The following is a 21279-nucleotide window of genomic DNA, read 5'->3' on the forward strand; positions in this document are numbered from 1 at the left end:
AACAGTGAGAAGGAGATGGAGAGTGTGTGTGTGTGTGTGTGTGTGTGTGTGTGTGTGTGTGTGTGTGCGTGTGAGAACGCAGCCCACCATTGTATTATGGTTGATTAGGCTAATACATCCCACTTCTCGGCACACCTCAGACATCTCAGCTGACGTCTGTCAGAGTGAAAGTACTTTGCACCTCAATTTTCTTACTAAATAAGCAATAACATAAACCAGGAGCAAGAGACAATCATTAGCCTAAGGCGCCACTTTTTACATTCAGGATAAATATTGTTTTGTTTTTTATCTAACGGATCTTTCTTTTTCCTGTAGATTGTTTTCAAAAAGCAATCATGTGGTGCTCTCCCCCCAAGGCTTCAGTTAAATGAAATGCTATAAAAACACTGGAGACGCAGAAGAAGAGAAACAACTCAATCAGTCAGACATGGTGAAGCGCACACACATCCACACACACATCCACACACACATCCACACACAAACACGCTCTCATGAAGTCATGAATGTGGCATAGCTCTGTGATATTACCCATGACTCATCAGTGACCAATTATCTGCCATTTCAAAAGAAGAGAGGAGGAGAGCTAGAGAGAGGGAGAGGGAGAGAGAGAGAGAGAGAGAGGAGGGAGGGAGGGAGGGAGGGAGGGAGGGAGGGAGGAAACACAGGCGGAGAGGTTGAAAGGACACTTTAATTTAATCTACCATTCCCACCTGACCGCAGCCAATACCACCGGCCATTATTCTGACCTGAAGCTAGTGGAAGCATACAGTAGCAGTTTCAGAGAGACACAGAGAAAAGGAGATTGAGAGGCGAGGCAGGATGCTATCACAGGCTCATGAAAAGTGCTCAAGAGAGCTTTACAGGAACATTCTCAAGTGGGTCAAAGTAGATGGACTGTCTGAGTAGGGAAAAGGAAGAGGAAGATGGAGAAAGGGAGTGTGGGGACTGAGAGATAATTAACGTCTGTGGCAGAGAAGCTGAATCCCTCTCGCCCTTGCACTGCGTGCCTCCAGAGTCAAGTGCTTCCTGCGAATTATGCTGCCCCTAGTGGAGAAGACACCACTTTGCTAAACATGTCATCTTCACAGCATTCATTTTTAATTACAAGTGGCAATTAGCTCTATTTGGGGGAGAGAGAGAAACATGTACATGGTGAAAATGCAGGTGTGTCTTTCTCTGACTCGCATTTGCAGTGCTGTCATTTGGGATGAGACACTCTGCAGCGACTGAATACATCAGTGACTAAAATAGAGGGGCGGCAGGATGGTCTCTGATCATTCAACCCTCTCTCTGCATCTACAAACAGCTCTAATTACCGCCATTTACCCCCCCCATCTCCGCTGAATGCCCACCAGAGCCCCCTGACGAGGTGAAAATTACCCAAAACCCCACCCCATCACCAAGTGTAAATCACAGAGTCTAGACGACCCCCAGGGGCTTTGTCAAACAGCAGCTCATCAGAACGGAAATGAAAGCGAAATTACTGGAAAAGAGAATAGAGTGCTTCACAACTCAGGAGAGAGTGATGAAATCCAGGGTGTCTTTCATGCAAAGACATGTCACACCTCTGTGTACTCAACATAATTTCCTCTGAACGGAACAGCAGGCGTCGAGATTTAGGGAGAGCAGACAGTCCCCAGGTAAGGCGGAGGAAAGTCAATGGGCCTTTTGATGTACTTGCTCCGACTTTTATGGAAAGCAATTTGAGATGGGATGGCATCACTCAATCACACACACACACACACACACACACACACACACACACACACACACACACGCACACACGCATGTGGGGGTGTGTGTATGTGTGTGTGCGCGTGATGCACTTACTCCACATGTATGCCTACGCCAGACAGGGTGACATTAGGGAGATTGGAGTCACAGCGGATGCTGGCTGGTGCAGAAACAAAAGCCCTGCTAAAAGGCCCATTTCAGTTTAATATAGTCTTTCCCCTCAGGAGAGCCAGTTTCACTAGAGTCTTAAAACGAGGTGCTTGCACAGTTCATTTGTTTTTTTCATCAGATAGTTCTTCCTTTGAAAACACCAAATGCCAAGGCAGCCTAATATGACACTTGATTGGCCCCAGCAGTCTAGCGACAGCCCCTATCTCGGGGATAGATTACACAGTGTACTGATCGGGCCGATGGAACCAAACCTCATTCCATATCGCGGATCTGAAGCCATTAGCCATAACGGGTAAATCGGCAGGGGCTTCTTTTAATTCCCAATGGTTCATGAAATATTCACCCGTTACTGACAGTGACGTAGCCGGGTGCAGAGAGGTCATTTGAGGATTGGCGGGGGTGGGTGGGCGGGTGGGTGGGTGGGGTGGGGGCTAACCGTGCCGCTTCCACAGAGCCACGCGGTGCACAAAGTCACAGGCCCTCAATTAATCTTTGTCAGCGCTTGGCCAATGTGACCTATACCTGTCCCTCTCTCTGAGGACTTTCAGTGTGGGTAGCTTTGCTTGGCTGCCATCATCCGCTCAATTTATGGATGTCCTTTGGGGGCCAGTGTGCTGAGCCTGAGGGTGGAGAATTATTGATTTAACATTCAGGAGTACAGGCGTTTATTCAGCCATACACAGAGTTGGTTTACAACTCTATCACTCTCCATTCTACTTTTATTTGCAGTGCTCTGGCTGTGTGGACCAGAGGGAGATGACTAGAACAAGGTTTGGAATTGTTGTGCCATTCATACAGGAACACACACGCACGCACGCACGCACGCACGCATGCATGCATGATGGAACACAAGGTAATAAATCCCACAGTATAGCTGCCCACCATCATATTAAAAGGTCCCCAGCTAAGCAGTGCAAAGAATCCAGATAAACAAAATCAGGGAATGAGGTCAATGAATTTAGTGAACCCGTCATGCTCGCATAGCCTAATGATGCCCGAAGACACCGAGATTAGGCTCTCTCCCGTTTGGACAAACAACTTGCAATGTGTGGAAGTCCACACTACTCCTACACTGTGCTAGCTGCACTCCCTACACCATACAGTCAGTAATGAGTGTTTTCTGGTTGTATAACATGTGCCTAGAAGATGGCTGCAACAACCACAAGGACCCCTGGGACTTTGCTGGAACTTAGTGAAGGAGAGAGGACTTCTTAAGGGCCATAATGATGCGCTAGCGTTTGGACAAAACAAACAATGTCATTGTTCAAATGTAGATATAGCGTGTTTTTTTTTCCGGGGGAAATCAAGTTTGACATTAAGAAAGAAGTGAACGTGATCACACTCCACTAATGGTCTGCCTATGGAAATGGCCAAGAGGCAAGGCGACGTAATGATGGCAGGAAAGAAAGTGCCTCAATCAAAATGTCGTTGGACAACATTATTATTTCTCTGTCTGTTTCCCTGCCACCTTCCTTGAGGTTGTGCCCACTGTATGTTAGAGAGCTATCGATGCTTTGCCACTCTCAGATGCCAGGTCACATGACCAGGGTGTGCTTGGCTCACACTTCACCTCACGTAAGCATCAGAGCCAGACACGAGCAAGGGGCTGAGAGACTGAGCACAGGGCCAAGGTCTGTGGTGGTAATAGAGCACGATGTGTGTGTGTGTGTGTGTGTGTGTGTGTGTGCGTGTGCGTGTGCGTGCATGCTCGTACGTGCGTCCGTTTGCGCATGGGTGTCTGGAAAATGGTAGTACAGTACGTTCTGGTTTTATAAAACAGACAATGAATGCTCAGTGTGTGTTCTCCAATCCAATTATGTCTGCAACTCTGACCTATAACAGAGGAAAGGACTAACGTGACACGCAAGCTACTGCAATACTCCGAGACAAAACCCATCTCCGACACAATGTACATGACTCACACCCTTCAGGTAAGTGAAATAGGTAGGTCATGGACACTCAATCAAACACTGTTCTCAAATCAAGGTAACCTGCAGCAGCGTCAGCGAAGAGAATCGGGAGAAGAAAAAAAACTTGCAACTTGGCTAAGTGGGCATCCGGCCCGTCTTGTCTTGAAAGCCTGAGATGGTGAGGAAGTGTCAGAGCCTGAGGGCTAATTAAGTAGCCGCTAAACACTCCATCTGGCCGCTTCTCCCGGGGGTCAGGAGCGCTGAGGAGCGGCCGTGCCGCCACCCAGAGATGATTCATACTTAAGACCAGGTCTCTCGCAGGCTGATTTATGGCACGAGTGTCCCACCGCCCCCTTCGTTTGAGGACGCCGCCTCCGTCTGTTCTGATTAGGGGGGGAATAATTCATCGGCGCATTGACGGACGCAGGTGTCACCTCGGGGAATGAGGTGACATCAGCAGCTTCCGGCAGAACCGGGGGTGTCTCTGCCCACGGCCTGTGGTGGTCACGCCGCCGGCCTGGACAGACAGGGCTTTATGTGTTTGTGTGTGTGTTTGTGTTTGTGTTTGTGTGTGTGTGTGTGTGTGTGTGTGTGTGTGTGTGTGTGTGTGTGTGTGTGTGTGCGCTCATCGTGTTGGCCAAATCGGGCTGGCTCTGATCACTCTGACATCAGCACAGTCCTAGAAGCGCAGCCAAGATCTGAAGGTCGGTCACTTTCTAGACCTAGACTCAACCTTGTTGCTATGACGTTGCTATGATGATTTCGGATCAGTGGTGTGAACCCAGAGGATGACAGGGGTCTGACGTGACATAGCATCAGGGCAGAGGGACATTACATTGCATTATTTTGTGACACCCTGCATTCTTACCCATGAACATGGGATGTAGGCTCCCTGACACTCAGATAGACTATATCAGGTATGTGCTCCCTCTTCCCTCACCCTATAGGTCAACCGGTATTTACATAGGGGTGTCAGTTGGAGAGGTGTGTGTGTGCTGTGTGTCCCTGGTGGATTCCCACCTGTCACTCACTCAGTGGATAAAGCAGGGACTTGGCCATGAGAGGCTCAGAGTGGTGCTGCCGTAGGCTAGACCCCGTAGGCTAGATTCACTTGCTGGGCTAAAGTGGATTTCTGAGGAGAATTAGAGGCCTCTTAATCCCCTTTGTCACTGTTCCATTCGACTCAGTGGTGACAATTACTTTATTTTGAAAAGAGTAAAATGGACGATTTCCCAAATTAAATGTAATAATAAATGCAGCGTGGTTTAATTATTTTTCTCTGAATAACAGAGACAATTGGCTTCAAAGTCAGTAATAGGTTTTCTAATGATTCATACAGGGACTTAGCTGCTATAATGGCATATAGCAGCACATGCCTAAAACAAATCCATTCATGTCTGTGGAGAAGACAGTGGTACATTCCTCAACACAACATCCACAAAGCATGTTCTATCTACAGATTTCAACTCAGATTTTTTGTGAGATGAACAACACCAAGGCACCCCACGCTTGTGTCTGCATCATCTAAAAGGCCTGGTCCAGAGATACAGATACGGTACGGCCCACAGTGTAGAACACTGTCAATCTCCTGGTCTCTCTCTCTCTCTCTGTTTAAGCAGAGTCATGTGTCCAATCTCCCAGGCTTTACTTGGTCCTCTCCAGGTCCCATCCACAGTTCTGATTAGCATGGTGTGCTGGGAGGGGGTCCGGGAGAGGAGAGGAATGAAGGCAGCTCCAGCAATTCCAGCTCATCCAAGCCTGACTGAGGAGAGACAGAGACGTGTCTGTGTGCATCCCTCCTCCTGTTTAGCCAACCAGCCACATTAATGCCAGTCATGCGTGGGGTACAATCAGGGCCCACGGACGTAATCCTCCCCCCCCCCCCCAAACTGTGTAAATAAAGACAGAATAACTCTGCAAAGTGCTGAGGGGGGTGTGTGTGTGTGTGTGTGTGTGTGTGGGAGGGGGGGGGGGGGCATTATGAAGAGGTCACGTACAGGATACAGTTTGGTTTTAATGTCCCCCTCTAGTCTGACTGCTAATAGAGACTCGGGAGTTGGTGGGGGGGTTTTTTCCCCCCTGTCAGCACTGCAGAGAGGCGGGTTGCGACGGGCTGTTAGGAGAGGAAAGGCGATATTAGTGGATGTTTGTTTGGCGTGTTTCCCCTGTCGCTCTGTCACTTTGGGTCAGGATCAGATGATCTGACTGAGCTGGACCGACGGCTCCTCTGTCACATCAGCTATCTGTACCCATAAGCTGAGTGACGGGCAGGCTAAGAGGAGTGCAGGGCGATGTGTGTGTGTGTGTGTGTGTGTGGGGGGGGGGCTCTGGCTGTGTGTGTGTGTGTGTGTGTGTGTGTGTGTGTGTATTTGTGTACTCATGACCTGTTTGGCCCAGGCCCAGGCCCAGGCCCTAGCCCTGGTCCTGAGACGGCTCACTGTTCTGCTCTATGAGGCATGCTGGAGCTTCTCTTCATGTCCCCCAGGAATTCCTGTATACTAGAGACAGAGAGGGCTAGAAAGTGGGCGGTGGGGCTGACCCAGCGGTGCAGATCGATAAGGACAAACACAGCTCAGCTGATCCTGAGGGAGGGCACTGCAGAGGGCCTTGCGTGGGAATGAAGCCCAGCTCCTGATCCTCCTATCAACTGTGTGTTATTCATATTCAACCGGCCACGGGCACAAACACACACATTGGTGCCTGTAATATTCATTTGGGATGTTGTTTCTAATTTAGAAATGTCTGATAACACTTATTTTCATTAAATATGAAATGTGTTAGTAGGCGATGGTGGTTATTTGGTAAAAATAGTGTGTGTGATTTTAAAGTGTGGGGGGGGGGGGGGGGGGGGGGCAGTTGCTTCGTTTGCCCTATGGGCCAGGTGCTTATGATGCCTATGCACACACACACACACACACACACACACACACACACACACACACACACACACACACACAGCACTGTATCCCTCTCAAGGTAAAGGAGAAACTGTATTCTGCCTCTACAAATACACACAGCCCCTATGGGGGAGCACATTCCATAGAGACGAAATCTCTGAGGACATTCCAGGAGAATTGACTTGTACATCAGAGAGAGTACAAAACTGTCATGCTGGAGCTGCACAAGCAACCACATAAACCTCCCTTCTTTAAATAGGGGTAGGGTTGAGCGGTATAATGGTGATACGGTACCAATTTCAAAAAATGCCCACGGTATGATTTTCAATACCGTCATAAGATTTCTGTTCCATTATTTATCAAACTGCCAAATTAAGCGCTGTTTGTCAATTGACAATGTGTAAAAGCACCGCTGCCAACGTGGTCGGAGAAAGAATTACAAGTGTAACTTTTCGGGTGCTGCGCGTGACCTCTTCCACCTAAGAAAAAAAAGATGACGAGCGCTAATGACTTGGTCCCTAAAAAAAATGGCAGCATTTCGGGTTCCGTCCCGACGATAAAGGAGAGCCTGCAGATTTGCACGAGGTTATTTGCAAGATTTGCATGAAAAATTTAAAATTGCATAGTTTAGTTTCACAAATTTTTAATCGGGATGTACAATTTTAATTATTGTTTACGCTCAATGTCATACGGTACAGCAGTCACCACATAAATAATTCAGTTTTTCAACGTAGATTCAATATCATATAGCAAATCAATAGCAAAGACGGCTCCTGTCAGCCCCGCGCGACGTTATTATTTATTTATTTTTTCGCTGATTAACATATACCTCGGTAAACTTTGAGGACGGTATAAAAAGGTATGAAAAAATGTATACCGCCCAACCCTACTCAGGGGTATCAAGTGTAAAACAAACCCACGCATTATGTAAAACCAATGTGAAGGACACGTTTGGTGCTACAGTATCCTTTGGAACCGCCACAGTATGGCCAGCCTACTCAGAACAATAAAGTAGAAAGCTCTGGGCCCATTATAATTAGATCCTATTATGCGTGAGCTATAAAGCGGATGAGTGATTTATTTGGTGTGAGACTGTACACTTAACGGTTGCTGCTTGCTGTGCCCTATAATAATGGCATTCATGGAACTTTTTTTTCCAGGGATATTGGGATAGAGACAGTAGAGATTGAAAGAAAGGATGGGTGAGAGAGAGGAGGGATGACACGCAAGATATGTCGGGGGTCGGAATCGAAGCAGGGACTTTGCGATTACGTGGTGCTATGCCACAAAGCGCCCCATGAAACGGTTTTGTTCACAAAGCGTGTCTCAACTTTGAGAATCGAAGGGTTTCTGAAAAATACATTAATCTGAGCGCCACCGCATCTGCTGTCTTTCAGAAATGGCTCAAGGGCACGATGGCCATCACCAAAATGACGGAGCCATCACCAAAACATTCAAAATTCGAAGCTGTACAAATTCAATAAACTGTTCAAATTCATTAAAAAAAGGTCTCTCTCTGGTTGAACTACTCCTATTTCTCTCATTGTCTTTCATCTTTCTACTAATTTAGACTCTTATTATCAGCATGATCAGCTGATGTCACATGGGGATACAATATGATACCCAAGTCCATGGTGCATGTCATAGATTGATTATTTATTTCGCTCTGTATTTTATTTCTAATTCATGTGCTTTGTAGTCCCAGATCTCTTTATTCATATTCTGACATTAAAGTGATCTAATGAGTGATTCTGGGCACACTATGTTAGCTCATATTTAAGTTTTCATGACGAGTGAAAATGCATGAAGGATCACAGGAACTAGGCACATCAGACCAGAGCTCCTCCTGAGCACAGGGGTCAGAGGTCAATCCCAAAGGAGATTAATCCAGGAGGTGTGAATCTGCCTGTGGTTCATCCCAAGGTCATCCTACAGTCAGGAGACATTTTTAAATCTAGGAGACCATCCATGAGCTTGTCCATTTATCATCACTAACCCTGAAGCAATGCAGACGACAGGCCGAATCAGGCGTTAATCATGAAAGCCCAGAGCCGGCATCAGGTTTATATTTAAGACACTCTCAGGATGGTGTGCTACTTAGAGGGCATCACTCTGCTGGAGATGTCCCAGAAAACTAGCAGAGCCCTTCCCTAAGTCGAAAAAGGCACTGAATGAACCAAACTCTCTCTCTCTCTCTCTCTCTCTCTCTCCCTCTCTCGCACGGTTTCGAGGCAGATTTTCTGCAGCTGCTCTTTGTCTCCCACACCTGGTTTGTGAGAGTGAACTGTTGCAAAGCTCTCTCCCATGGGTGTCTCTACGGGGAGACAGAAGACAGAGTCAGGCAGTGGGCCAGGAAAAGAACAGACTGCACTCTCTCTCTCTCTCTCTCTCGCTCTCTCTCTCTCTCTCTCTCTCTCTCCTGACAGCTCCAAAGAGGTGCATGCTGAGCCTCACCACTACATAAAAAATAGTCACGAGAACATTGTCTTATCCAAAATAATGCGGTCCCAATTATGAAACACCTACAGGCCAGCTCGACTTCACACCAGTAGAGGACATGGTAAAAGATTTATACTCAAACATGATGTTGTGCAATATCTTGACAAATGAGCTGATCTTACTGGGTTCTAATGGTTTCTAAAAATGGGATTGTTGGCTTTTCGTGGCCCACATCACAGTCCCTCACACTAATGAGAGAGGGATGATAGGACTATGCCCTTAGGCCGGGGCTCTGCGACAGACTGGGAGTGGAGCTGAATGCAGCTGGAGACAGTGGCCCTGCTGTGTTCACCCAGGACAACAGCCTCTCTGTCCCCACACCGTAATTGCCCCTCTGATCTACTCTATCTTACCTTATCTTCTTCTTCCCCTCCCTCTCCTCCCCTCTCCTCTCTTCCTCTTCTCCCCTCCCCTCTCCTTCTCACCCCTCTCCTCTCCTCCCCTCTCCCCCCCCCCCCCCCCATCATCTCCTCCTCTCTTTTCATCTCCTCTCATTCAGTCTGTTTACTGCAGCCCAGCAGAACAGATTTTCACGTGTTTTACAGTCCAACGTTGTGTCCTCTATCCACTTTCCTGACTCATCCTCACTCAGGCATTCTCTTTACAATTCAGTCTTTACTCTTCTTGTTCTTTTTCCTCTATTCCCTCTTTCTTGCTTTGCCCTTTCCCTGTCTCTCTTGCCCCCTTTCAGACTTTCTGCCTCTCTACCCCCCCCCCCCCACCCCCCCACCCTCCCCACACTCTCATCCTTTCTCTCGCCCTCTCCCTGTAAACTCTGATAATGAGAGAGTGTATGGTCTTGCTTCCCTGCTCTCGTCTCTCTGTTGGAGCGTGCACCCCCCTCGTTCTGATACAGCTTAAATCCTCCAGCACAGCCCAGCGTCACTGCTGCTACTCACTGGGCCGGAATAAATCCAGGAGCCGCCGGTCTCGCCTCTGAATAGGCCCACACCCCGAAACCGAGCCCAGAACAAAACCCCTGTGCCAATCCAACAGCAATGAACCCAAAAGCCTTCCTCCGGGAGGTTCAGCTTCCCCCCTCGTTCCCCTGCCTTGACAAAAGATGACTTCAACTGCTTAATCGGCTAGAAAAGGCTCGTGCCCCCCTCCCACTCCCAGCAACCCTCCCCGCCACTACCCGGAATTTCACATGCCAGTGATTTTGTTTTTCATAACATGAAGGGTGAGGGGAATTGCTCAGAATAGCATTAGCGCACAAGCATATTTGACATGTCAACATCATTAAGCCCAGCTGTCAAAGTCGCCAACTGTCACCGATGCGTACCTATTCATTATGCCCTCATAGCAGATCTTTCAAGTCGGAAGGAAAAACACTATCTTATATTTCACGGAGCAGATTCGAACACCACGAGAAACGAACAAATCTCTAACACCTGTGGTAGGTCTCTCTCTCGAACAGTGCTCAGCAATTACTGCAGTTTTTTATTCATGCCCCCGGCGAGGTCAATCCACACACCCACAGATCCTTTGGTGTCCACCTTCCCTGCATCAATCCCCTGTCTGCTACACTCCAGCATCTCTACCTGCGCCTCAGCAGCCCCAGCAGCCCCAGTGCCATTATGCATGTGTAATAATACAAACCACTCAATGCTAAAATACCTGTAATTATGTCCAACAATATGTTGTGTATACCATAATCACAGCATCACTATACAGAAGTATATCGGCAAATACAGTGTACTAATATGTGTGTCTGTGTGTGCCCCTGTAATACAGTACAGTATGTAAACGTATGTGTAGACTACTAAGTGTGTGTTTGTAGCTTTATGAGGTCACGTGTGACTGTGTATGAGTGTGTTGTTTCTTACACAGAGACACAGTAAGTTTAGATCCTGGGTATTGTCACAGAGGTGCTGTGGTAAGCAGTCCTGAGGGGGAGAGGATCCAAATGTGTCTCCGGCCCAATTAAGCACAAACAAATCAAGCAAATTAGGCAAGAGCGCTGAGGTAAGGATTTACGATAACCCCCAAAAGCCTGCAGCCCGGCACGAAGAGAGACAGTTTGCCTCTGCCTCTCGGGCAAGTGAAACTAGACTAGCATGAGCAGGCAGTACCCCATGCAGGGCCAGGCTAGCGAACCGCACCGAACACTGTATTAATGACTCCTTGCTAATGTCCTCTCTCCCCTCTCTCTCTCCTGATCACTCTGCTTTGGCATATAATCCCTCTCCAGCTGATTCTTAATTAAACAGAGGCGACACATGGGACCTGCGATGTCACCCGGCCCCGGGAGGGAAAAAAGAGACGTGCAGATTGATGTCTGAGTAGGTTAAGGAGCTTGTTACTCAACCCCTCTTCCTGTCGCTGTAGAGAGAAAAAAACCTGTCGCTCGTGACAGTAACCCTAATCTGCTCTTCCAATTAATCGACCCCCCCCCCCCACATCACATCTCCCCTCACTCAAGTTTTCATTGTCCCAGGATACGGTCTCAACAATAGGGATTTGGCAGACCCTGTTAGGATAGGGTGCGTCCTTCAGCGCACAGAAACCTTTCTTTCTCTCCCCCCCTCCCTCCCTCCCTCCCTCCTCTCTCTCTCTGTGATTGGCAGGTTTAATTAAGAGCAGGTCTTCCAGCCCAGCAACAAAAAGTGGGTGACAGAGTTGGCGAGTGGAGGAGGAGGAGGGGGGAGGTAAAATACAGATATGAAAACAATACATAACCTACTTTCCTCTGCATATGATTACAGACCTCTGGGACTGTGAACAAAACCCATTGGGTGTGGCTGGAGAGAATGAGGCTGCTTTATTTATGTGGGAATTGTCTCTGAAGAGTGACAGTGACAAACATGTCATATATTACTCTTACTCTGACTAGTTCTCTTTCTTCCTCTCTGCTAACAGTCTCTGGGCTTGCTCTCTGAGTCTCTGCACTTAAATAATAGGTTATTGACAGAACGTAAAAAATTATATATATATATATATATATATATATATATATATATATATATATATATATATATATATGTAAAGGATGGTGGTAATAGTTACATCTCTGAAAAGCCTTGTCTACCACTCCTCCTCCTCATTCCTCTCATGAACTGAGCCAGCAAGGCACCACCAAATGAAAAAGGCCTTGCCAACACAGTCTCTAGAGCCAGTGGTGTGTTCAACTGTAAGAAAATGATTTTCAGCTTCATGTGCTTAATATATTAACATTGGTGGGAAAGAGGACGTCCTTCTAAAGAGAGAACAATTGAATTTTTTTTATAGGATTGCTTTCTATCCGACTCGACACTTTTATGGGTCAATGTGCAGGGGTCGCTGTTAAGGATCTCACAAACAACATATGTCCACTCTGTTGCGTTACACAAGGGCAAACACAGGAGACCTGTTATTGTGTTTACCCGGGTCATCCCTGATCTCATCCCTGCGTCTGGCCTCATCCGTCATCTGAATAATTTGTCTATCGTCTCACCATCCCCTGGTCACAACACCATCTGTGCAGACACTAGTGGTGCTAGGATTAGGGTTCGAGGGCAGGAGGGCACAAGGGCACAGAGGCACAAGGGCACAGGGGCATTCCCCCCCACCCCACCCCACCCCACCCGTGACTTTCAACCCGGGGCAACACCAAGACGACAGATCAAGGAGAGAAGTGAAAGAGAGAGTTGGAGAAACAGTAAGACCACCAGCTGATTTCCAAGCTAGTCCCTACTCCTCCCCACCTTCCTCTCTCACCCCTCTCTCTCTCTCTCTCTTCTCTACTCTACTCTGAAAACTGCTTATACAATTATTGATTCTGGAATTCTGCAACCACCTGCTTATAAATCCTTAACATGGTAATCAGAAATATTCTGGTATTCATTCTGCCATCATTGGGTTGGGTTACAGAGTTGCAAAAACACGCCACGGGGCTAATTGACATGCAGGAGGGGATACCATGGCTCCTTGCCCATGAATGTTAGCCCCTGTATCTATAACTTTCTTAGTCCCAGAGGCCAGGGTGCTCCAACCTCTGCACCAGCTTGTGATGGAGTGCTGTTGGGAGATGAACACAGCAGCTGTTGTCCCAGGTGCTGCGCTGCACACAACTGCCAAAATACCCCTATCCTTTGTCTCGCAGCCAAGGTGTCCCCTCTCTCTCTGCACATAATGTGAGGCAGTAGGAGCGAAGGTGAGAGAGAGACAGAGAGAGAGAGAGGACAAAAGAAAGAAAGAGAGAGAGAGAGAGAGAGAGAGGACAAAAGAAAGAAAGAGAGAGAGAGAGAGAGAGAGGACAAAAGAAAGAAAGAGAGACAGAGAGAGAGAGAGGACAAAAGAAAGAAAGAGAGAGAGAGAGAGAGAGAGAGAGAGAGAAAGCTCACGAGCGAGGTCAAACGAAATAAAGAGAGAGAGAGAGAGAGAGAGAGAGACAGAGAGAGAGAGAGAAAGAAAGAAAGAAAGAAAGAAAGAAAGAAAGAAAGAAAGAAAGATTCAATGTGAGCCTTCCTGTGGTGATAAGAACATGCACAGGTGTTGCTGTTCACACTGCATAGCTGCCCATGCTGCGCACAGGGGGTCAAAACTCACCTTCACAAGGGTGAACAGGAGCTGCAGGCTCTGTTAAGGGACAAATCCACATTCAAGGGTTTTTTTTCTCCTCAACAATTCAAGTTTCCCCTCAACTTTTAATATCTCTCATGCTGCAAGGGGAGCCCTCGAAGGCCCACAGGTTTGATAACTTTAAACGAGTGCTTTATAAACTTTAATATCTCAACAGCAGCAAGGGGACCCAAACCACATGGGTCTCATACCTTATCGCTAAGGGTTTCTTTTTGTATGTCAAATTAAACAGAGGGCATGGATTGTGGAAAGTGAAGTGGAATGAGGTCATAGCTCATCTCTGAACACAAGTTCATCTGCACAAAACAGCTGACCTGCGACCTGAATAAGATTGGGGATTGTTTGCTTAATATTAGAGAGGGAAATACTGTAGAGGGAGATAAAGAAAGGCAGAGAAATGGGGAGAGAAAGAGAGAGAGAAGGCAAGAGGCAGGAATGATAAGAAATCAGTTTTGGCTTCCTTATTTACCCCAATGCTATACGGGAAAGAAGCTTGTAAAAGGATGTTATTCTGCAACTCAGGCCAACCCGTCATCAACATCTCTAATGACATTCACTGACAGCGCTGCCAGAATCATCAAACGGGGTCCACTTTGACCCTGACTACTGCCGACATTGACCCGTTGCCATGGTTACGTCACACCGCAGCAAAAAATAGACCACCGCCTTGTTTTTGTTCTCGACCTGTCACCGGCCACATCAAGTGTCATCTGTCAAGGTGGACGGGTCAGACTGCCGGGGTTTGATTAAGAGGGAATCGTTGGGGGGGACAATTGGCTGAGCGACAGAGTGTAAACATACCATCGGCGTAGCGGAGGCGAGCGGGGAATATTCATAAAGAATATTCATGGGGAGATGTCTGTGCCAGTGACATCTCTCAGAAGTAATCGGCACAGCTGGCAGTGCAGGGAGGCTCTAAATGGACAGGCGTCACAGCAGAGCTGGCTGTGTCATATCTCATCTCAGGTATCATTCCACTGTCACAGGCCCCCCCCCCGAAATAAACAACAATATCAAACAATATCACACTATTCTATCAAATGCGGTCACTTTTTATAGTAATGGTAATGATTCCCTGACATCATGGCAAATGATCCTTAAACATCCCCTACAGATTTGAATAGTTTCAGCAGTACTTGGTGTCTTGATTTGTTTTGCTTGTAAATATATTTGTTTGATAATGTGACACTGGCCACTAGAACTTCATAATCACACATTGAAACACATCATAATCACATATTGTCAGGAATCCATTTTCAGCAATCACGTCGGCTATAGATATACTTTATTGTCCCTAGAGGGAAATGTGCACATTTAAAGTACTGCCGCTTCACACATCAAACTAAAGAAACAACAACAAAGGTACACTATACACATAGATAGTACAAAATGACATAAACAATAAAAAAAAAAGGAAACACACACACACACACACAAACGTGCATGCAGTCGATGGAAAGATACTGTTCTACACACCAACACATCCACACTCACCCACACAATGACCCACAGAATGACCCACAGAATCAGATAATGGCAGGTAGTTTTCTACACACACACCACTACACACGCAAGACTCCTACATAATCATATACAGTAGGTGTATAACTGGTTGCAATCAAAGCATCATTCCAATGAGGATATGCTCACTGGGCAGTTTGAAAACTCAAACGAGGCAGTTTCTTCTAAGGATGAAAGAAGAGAGAGAAAACAGAGAGGGAGTCAAGGCCTCTGTCACATGCACTCGTGCCTTCCTGAGACTTGCTGAAAAGCATAAAGAGTGACAGTGTCTTCTGCAGCTCAGAAGTCTGGACACTTTCAGCTCTGAGTTCCCCTGTTGCTGTGGCAGCAGCTGGAGCCCAGCCAAATCTCTTGGGAAAATGACATTCGTGAGTTTAGCGACATTCTGCATATCTGTCACTGACGCCAACTTTCAAAGAGGGATAACCCACCGCTTTTAGAACAGTTGATTTGTCACAGACACAGTGGATTTTATTAGCTTTTATCCACAATCCTGCTGATTCCTTTTCATCTACCCTCCAAAACATTATGACATAGCTAATCGAAAGAAGAGTTCAAACACAGAACTCCAGGCCTAAATACCTTATATCTGCTGCTCTTTCAGTCTATAATGCTGGTGTTTTACTGATGGCATGAGTCACAACAGAGGCACCTTCTCTTCATCATTGTGTTGATTACCGAGTTGACATTTGCCTCTTGCCATAAGTGAGCATGTCTGAAACAGAGAATTTAAATGGAGTGTCTAAACACGTTAAGAGGCAGGGCTGTCAGGCACGGAGCTGTCTGAGAACGGCAAGTTGGTGTTGAGGGAGAAGCAACACATTGATAACACCTGGAGAAGCAAAGTGACAGCTAGGGGGCCACCACTCCCCCGCTTCCCTTTCCCATGAGGCCCCGTGGCTCCGGGTGCGGCGATCTGGGAACGCTGTCAGCTTTGTTAAAGGAGCGTGGCAATGACGGGCGGACACGCCACTGTGACGCGAGCAGAAGCGGTCCTGGTTGATCAGCATCAGAACCGTAGCACAACACAGCACAGCACAGCGCCACGGTGCGCTATGATGTTGACGGGCCTGATGACCAGCACCGTGACCGAGGGACCCGCTGTCTCAAACTCACTCCAACTCAGGATACTTCTGTTCACTGCATGAATCTGCCAACTCTCTCTGCCCCCCACTGTACACCTCAGACACGCAGGAACACACAGAGTCAAGCATGCAAACAAACACTCAAGCTCACAGTGGACATCTCAGTCAGTGTTTTGTCAAAGTCATGATAAAGTATTCTCTACTGAAGAGCAGAAAATCCTCAAAAAAGAGGAACATTGCCTCCTCTTTGTCTTTGGCCCTTTATCCACATCCTTTGAATACACAGACATGGCCAACAGAGACGCTTTAGGGCTCTGGCCTAGAAGATGCTGGTATACTGTGTCTAACTGTGACTGGGAAGTCTGCTGCATGGGGACAACACTGCCTTTCACCCTCTGCACTCACTCTCTTACATTCTGTTTAGCTCCCACAGAGAAAATAGACTTCACTGCCAAAACATCCACTAGTGCGCCCCAGTCTCGACCTACAGCGATAAGAGGAAATCATTTTTAGATATAAAGTAAACAATAAATATTGTAGTGATTCACAAGTCATATACAAAAGCAGAGGAGATTGCCACGTCCCTTAGCGATTTTCCAGCAACTTTTCAGGGCATTTAGGTCACTTCAACTGCAGCGACTAAATGCAAATGTCAATAATTTCAGTTCTGTTGAACACTCAAACCAACAACATTGCCAATAAATACATTAGACTAGTAATAGCTACCTGAGGCCTAACAGTTGTAGCAATAAAACCTGAAAATGCTTCCTGTGTTATAGGGAATAGGGAATAGTGAGTCATCCTTCCATCAGGATAGTCAGTCTGACAAGATACCATCTATCTCAGCATGTGTTGACCTTACTCTTTGAGGTGAGGTAAAGAATGCCCGAGTCTAAAGATATTTAAAGGCACTTTATGAAAAATGCGTCTTCTGTCTAGCCTAGGACGTTAGTCCTTGAGATTAAAGCCTGAGATAAGGGACTTGGATAAATATGTAGTTCAGTGAATAAAAAAGCATAAAAATACTTTATGTTAGTCAAGTCTCTTTTCAACATATAAGTAGCCCGATTATGTAAACCAACAAATGAACAGAGAGAAAGAAAACAAGCTGACATAATATCAATCGATACTCTAGTAACAACATTGTTTTCACTTGTTTGTCATACATGGCAATTTTGTGATTATTTTGTACCACATACTATGTTGTATCACATAATAGTCAACCGTTTTTGTTTAAATAGATAAGTCCCTCATCCACCCGTGTTATTGGCCAAATTACTCATCTCTATCACAATGCAATCCCATTACAAAGCAATTTCTGAATTACCATAACAACACATTAAAGGGGCAATCCAGGTTTCAAATAACAACAAAACTGTTTTTTGTCACTTTTTTGGTAAACAGCTGAGGAATGGGATGGGAGAAATGTAACCAATCTAGATGGAGACAGACCATCCATGAGAGCAAAATTATAGTTTTGACCACGATTTGAAGCTAAAACAATTGCATTGTTTACAAACAATGGAGTAAAACAAGCTAATATTTGGGGTTATGATGGGGTAAGACAGTTAAACTGAGCTCATGAGACATTTCTAAGTCATATTCTTTAAGAATCAATGGCTATATATTATTAATTTAAAAATCCAAAAATGGATGTACCAATCCCAGATTGCCCCTTTAATGCAATGTTGTTATAAAGCAACTGAATACAAAGTGTGACCAAAAACGAAATTAACCTGTCAATGATATTTGTGTGGAATTTCACACTAGAATGACAAAGCAAATCACTGTTTTGTGCTCCATTTTCCCCCTCTGCAGCATTGTGCTCCCAAGAGAGCTTTGTGAGTGTTTGGCCATTTTCTTTTAGATTAAAATCCAAAAGATTCACGCCACTGCACACAGCTCGGTGAGTGCAGCGCACCCCCTTGCCCTTGGTATACCCCCTAACGCCCACCCTCTCATAGACCACACTTTCCTGTGTGGTCTGGTCTCTCTTTCCCCACTCACCCCCCTTCACCCCCAATCACACTGCATTTCACACTGCATGTCAGTGTGCTGAGAGGGGGAGACGTGGGCTCATTCCGGCTCGCAGATTAAATTACCTTCCTTTCTCAAACTCCTCTGCGTCTGGTTTACAGGTGCTGCGTGAAATGATCTGACACGGTGGGGTTTAACCCCGGACACTCCGAAGGTGCTACTACAGCATGGCAAGGCTTGAAAAAGACCCACAAGTGCAGTCAGATATGGACAGCCCAGCATGTATACATGGGCCTAGCCTATAGACTCCTGCAGTAGCCTCTCCTGTAAGGGAGCTACAAGGAGCAGTGGGACCAGTTGACAGAGCTATTGGGTGAAGTAATGAGATCAACTGTGTAAGTTGTACTTACGCATTAACTCTCAGAGCAGCTGGTTCACTGTAGGGCGTGTCATGTGGGAGTCTGTACAACAAGAATAACCTCAACATCTAATAAAAGTCTTGGTTGCTGTAAGAGATACCCACAGCCAGAGTATTTATAACATACCGTACAACGTTCACACGGAGAGTTCTGCCACAGGCTCGTCTCAACTGTTGAGAGAAACCAGTGTTGTCTCTGCCACTGTCTAAAAAACAAATCCTTCACGTATTAACTCTACATAGGCCAGTCTTAATTCCACTGAAGGGAATGTTTTTTCTCAGTAACTATCTTCCAGAAATGGAAACGATACAGTTCACAACAAACACTGCATTGGGCCTCAAACCTGTCTCAGCCAGATGAGAAACAGACATTGATACTATTAGGTGTCAAAACAGTGAACATGATGCTGGACCTTTGTTGATAGTGTGTGTCTTGAAATAATTAGATTTCAAGTGTGCCTTCTGCTCTTTATCAAAAGCAATGGCTACATTTTCTTATTTCTACAGTACTTTAATGTTTAATTCTAAATGTGCACACTTTACTTTACGCGCGCGCGCGCGCGTGTGCGTGCGTGCGTGTGCGTGCGTTCGTGTGTGTGTGTGTGTGTATGTGTTCCGTAAGTGAACAAATTACGCTAGAATAGGAGAATACAAGCAATCATAATATCCTACATCTGCGGGTTGCCGAATCTCGGCAGTTAAGGGGGACTAGATCAAGCAATCTTCAACAGTAACAATCTTCAAAATGAATAATCAACCGGTCTCGATGATTACAATAGGATAAATATGTAAGTATTTGCATATTCCTTCCTGAGGAGAAACATGCCATCCTACCAGAAAGCATTTGAAAACCGGTGCTATTAGCCTGTATCATATGTTCATTTGTCAACAGTAATAATTACAATATTGATAGCTATGCAATCTTTTTTTACTTCCAGGAATGACATCATTTCGAAATATCTGCAAAATACCTAATTCCAAATGTGCTCGCTATACTCACACTGGCCGGGCCAGGTAGACTACAGTATCACCAAAAAATAAAACTCTACAACAGCCCATTGCCCGTATCCTAATACAATTTCTTACTTCGTGAAGTGACTGATCAGTAACCAGACCCTGAATAACAGAAATCAACAGTTATTTTAGCCCACAATCTAATTGTTAAGGACAACACTTTCTTAAAAGTTGTTCCTCGACCGCGCAATTGAAGCCTTTTGTTTACTATAAAAACACAAACAAACAAAAATGTAATAATAAATATCTGTTTTTGTAACTACTTGCGTATTACAGCTTTTTTAGTTAAATCATCAGTTAAAACAGTGAGAATGACATCTTCACAGGTGCGCAGTGGATGACTCGAACGGGCGAAAACGATTGTTTACCTGTTGGCCCTTCCATGGTATCGGCGTAGATCCTGACGACCAGCATCAATATAAAGGCTCCTGAATTCATTTTAACGTTTTAGTCCAGCTCGTTCTATAAGACGAAATCCTTGTAGACACTCCGGTAGGACTGGTGCGAAGTTGTACGCTCGAGCCCATTGATTGCAGATTTCCTGCTGAAGCGCTGCCGAGTCCGTCCACGCGAAACACAGAGGCAATTTGAGCTGCTCCAGCTGACGTAAGGGCAAAGAATTCAAAAAGAACCTTTTCTGCCACACTTATTTTGCGGCATCAAGCTTGTTCGCTTGAATACAGGTCTACTGCGCCCCCACGTGGTGGCTTTATTGTTACCAACCATTGATAATACATAAATATCCAAGCATATAACTGCTAGGCTATGTTGTGTCAAATCATATTTACATAACTATCCTCTTTACATAGACAAAGAAAAGCCTACTATCCAGATGGCCACTCTGTAATTGACATGTGTGGATGTATGCTGTAAGGAAGGATGTTTTTCCTGAATATTCTGATAATGTGAATCTTATCTACCTTCTGTAATACACCTGGGCTCCAGAGCAGAGTGGGAGTAAGAGCCTAATCCAGATGCCTGCAGTGGTTGGAATGCAGAAGGGGTGGGTTTGGAGAGCTCAATATGCCACTCACAATAGGTCAGCAGGAGTCACTGCCTGTCTCTCTAAATCCTTCTCCCTGGAAACCTGGAGCAAAGACTACGTAGGGAAAGAACAGTGGTGGGAGCTGGAGAAGTTAAATAGTGTAGGCAGGTTTTTCGTTTTGTTTAGTTTATTTCCACAAATGGAAAGGAAACATTGGTGCACAGTTCAAAACAACATTATGTACAGGAAGAGCAAACAAGTCCAAAAGTGTTTCAATTAATTTACATCTTGAATTGGGGTGAATGTGGGTTGATTTGGCAGGGGCAAAATAACATAACATAGTTGACAAGTAGCACCCTAGTCACTCAAAATTAAGATGGTGTAATAGATTTAAAAAACATTTAATTCTGTTTTTTTTATTTATTTTTTTTCTTATGTTTTGCACCCCTAAATGAGCAAAAGTGAGTATGTGGAATGTATATATATATATATGTATATATATACA

At 45.7% G+C, this 21279-nt stretch overlaps 1 protein-coding gene across 2 annotated transcripts in view; it reads right to left on the reverse strand.

Annotated features, from left to right (window-relative positions):
* Window positions 1-20265, reverse strand: part of LOC310811812 (receptor-type tyrosine-protein phosphatase U-like) — a 103246-nt gene extending 82981 nt beyond the window's left edge. For both annotated transcript variants that reach the window (XM_083680115.1, XM_083680116.1), the window contains exon 1: window positions 20158-20265. In XM_083680115.1, the coding sequence (XP_083536241.1) occupies window positions 20158-20227 (70 nt within the window). In that variant the 5' untranslated portion in view covers window positions 20228-20265. The remainder of the gene's footprint in view (window positions 1-20157) is intronic.
* Between the last annotated feature and the right edge of the window lie 1014 nt (window positions 20266-21279).

Source organism: Argentina silus, assembly GCF_951799395.1.
Source record: "Argentina silus genome assembly, chromosome: 11".
Taxonomy (NCBI): domain Eukaryota; kingdom Metazoa; phylum Chordata; class Actinopteri; order Argentiniformes; family Argentinidae; genus Argentina; species Argentina silus.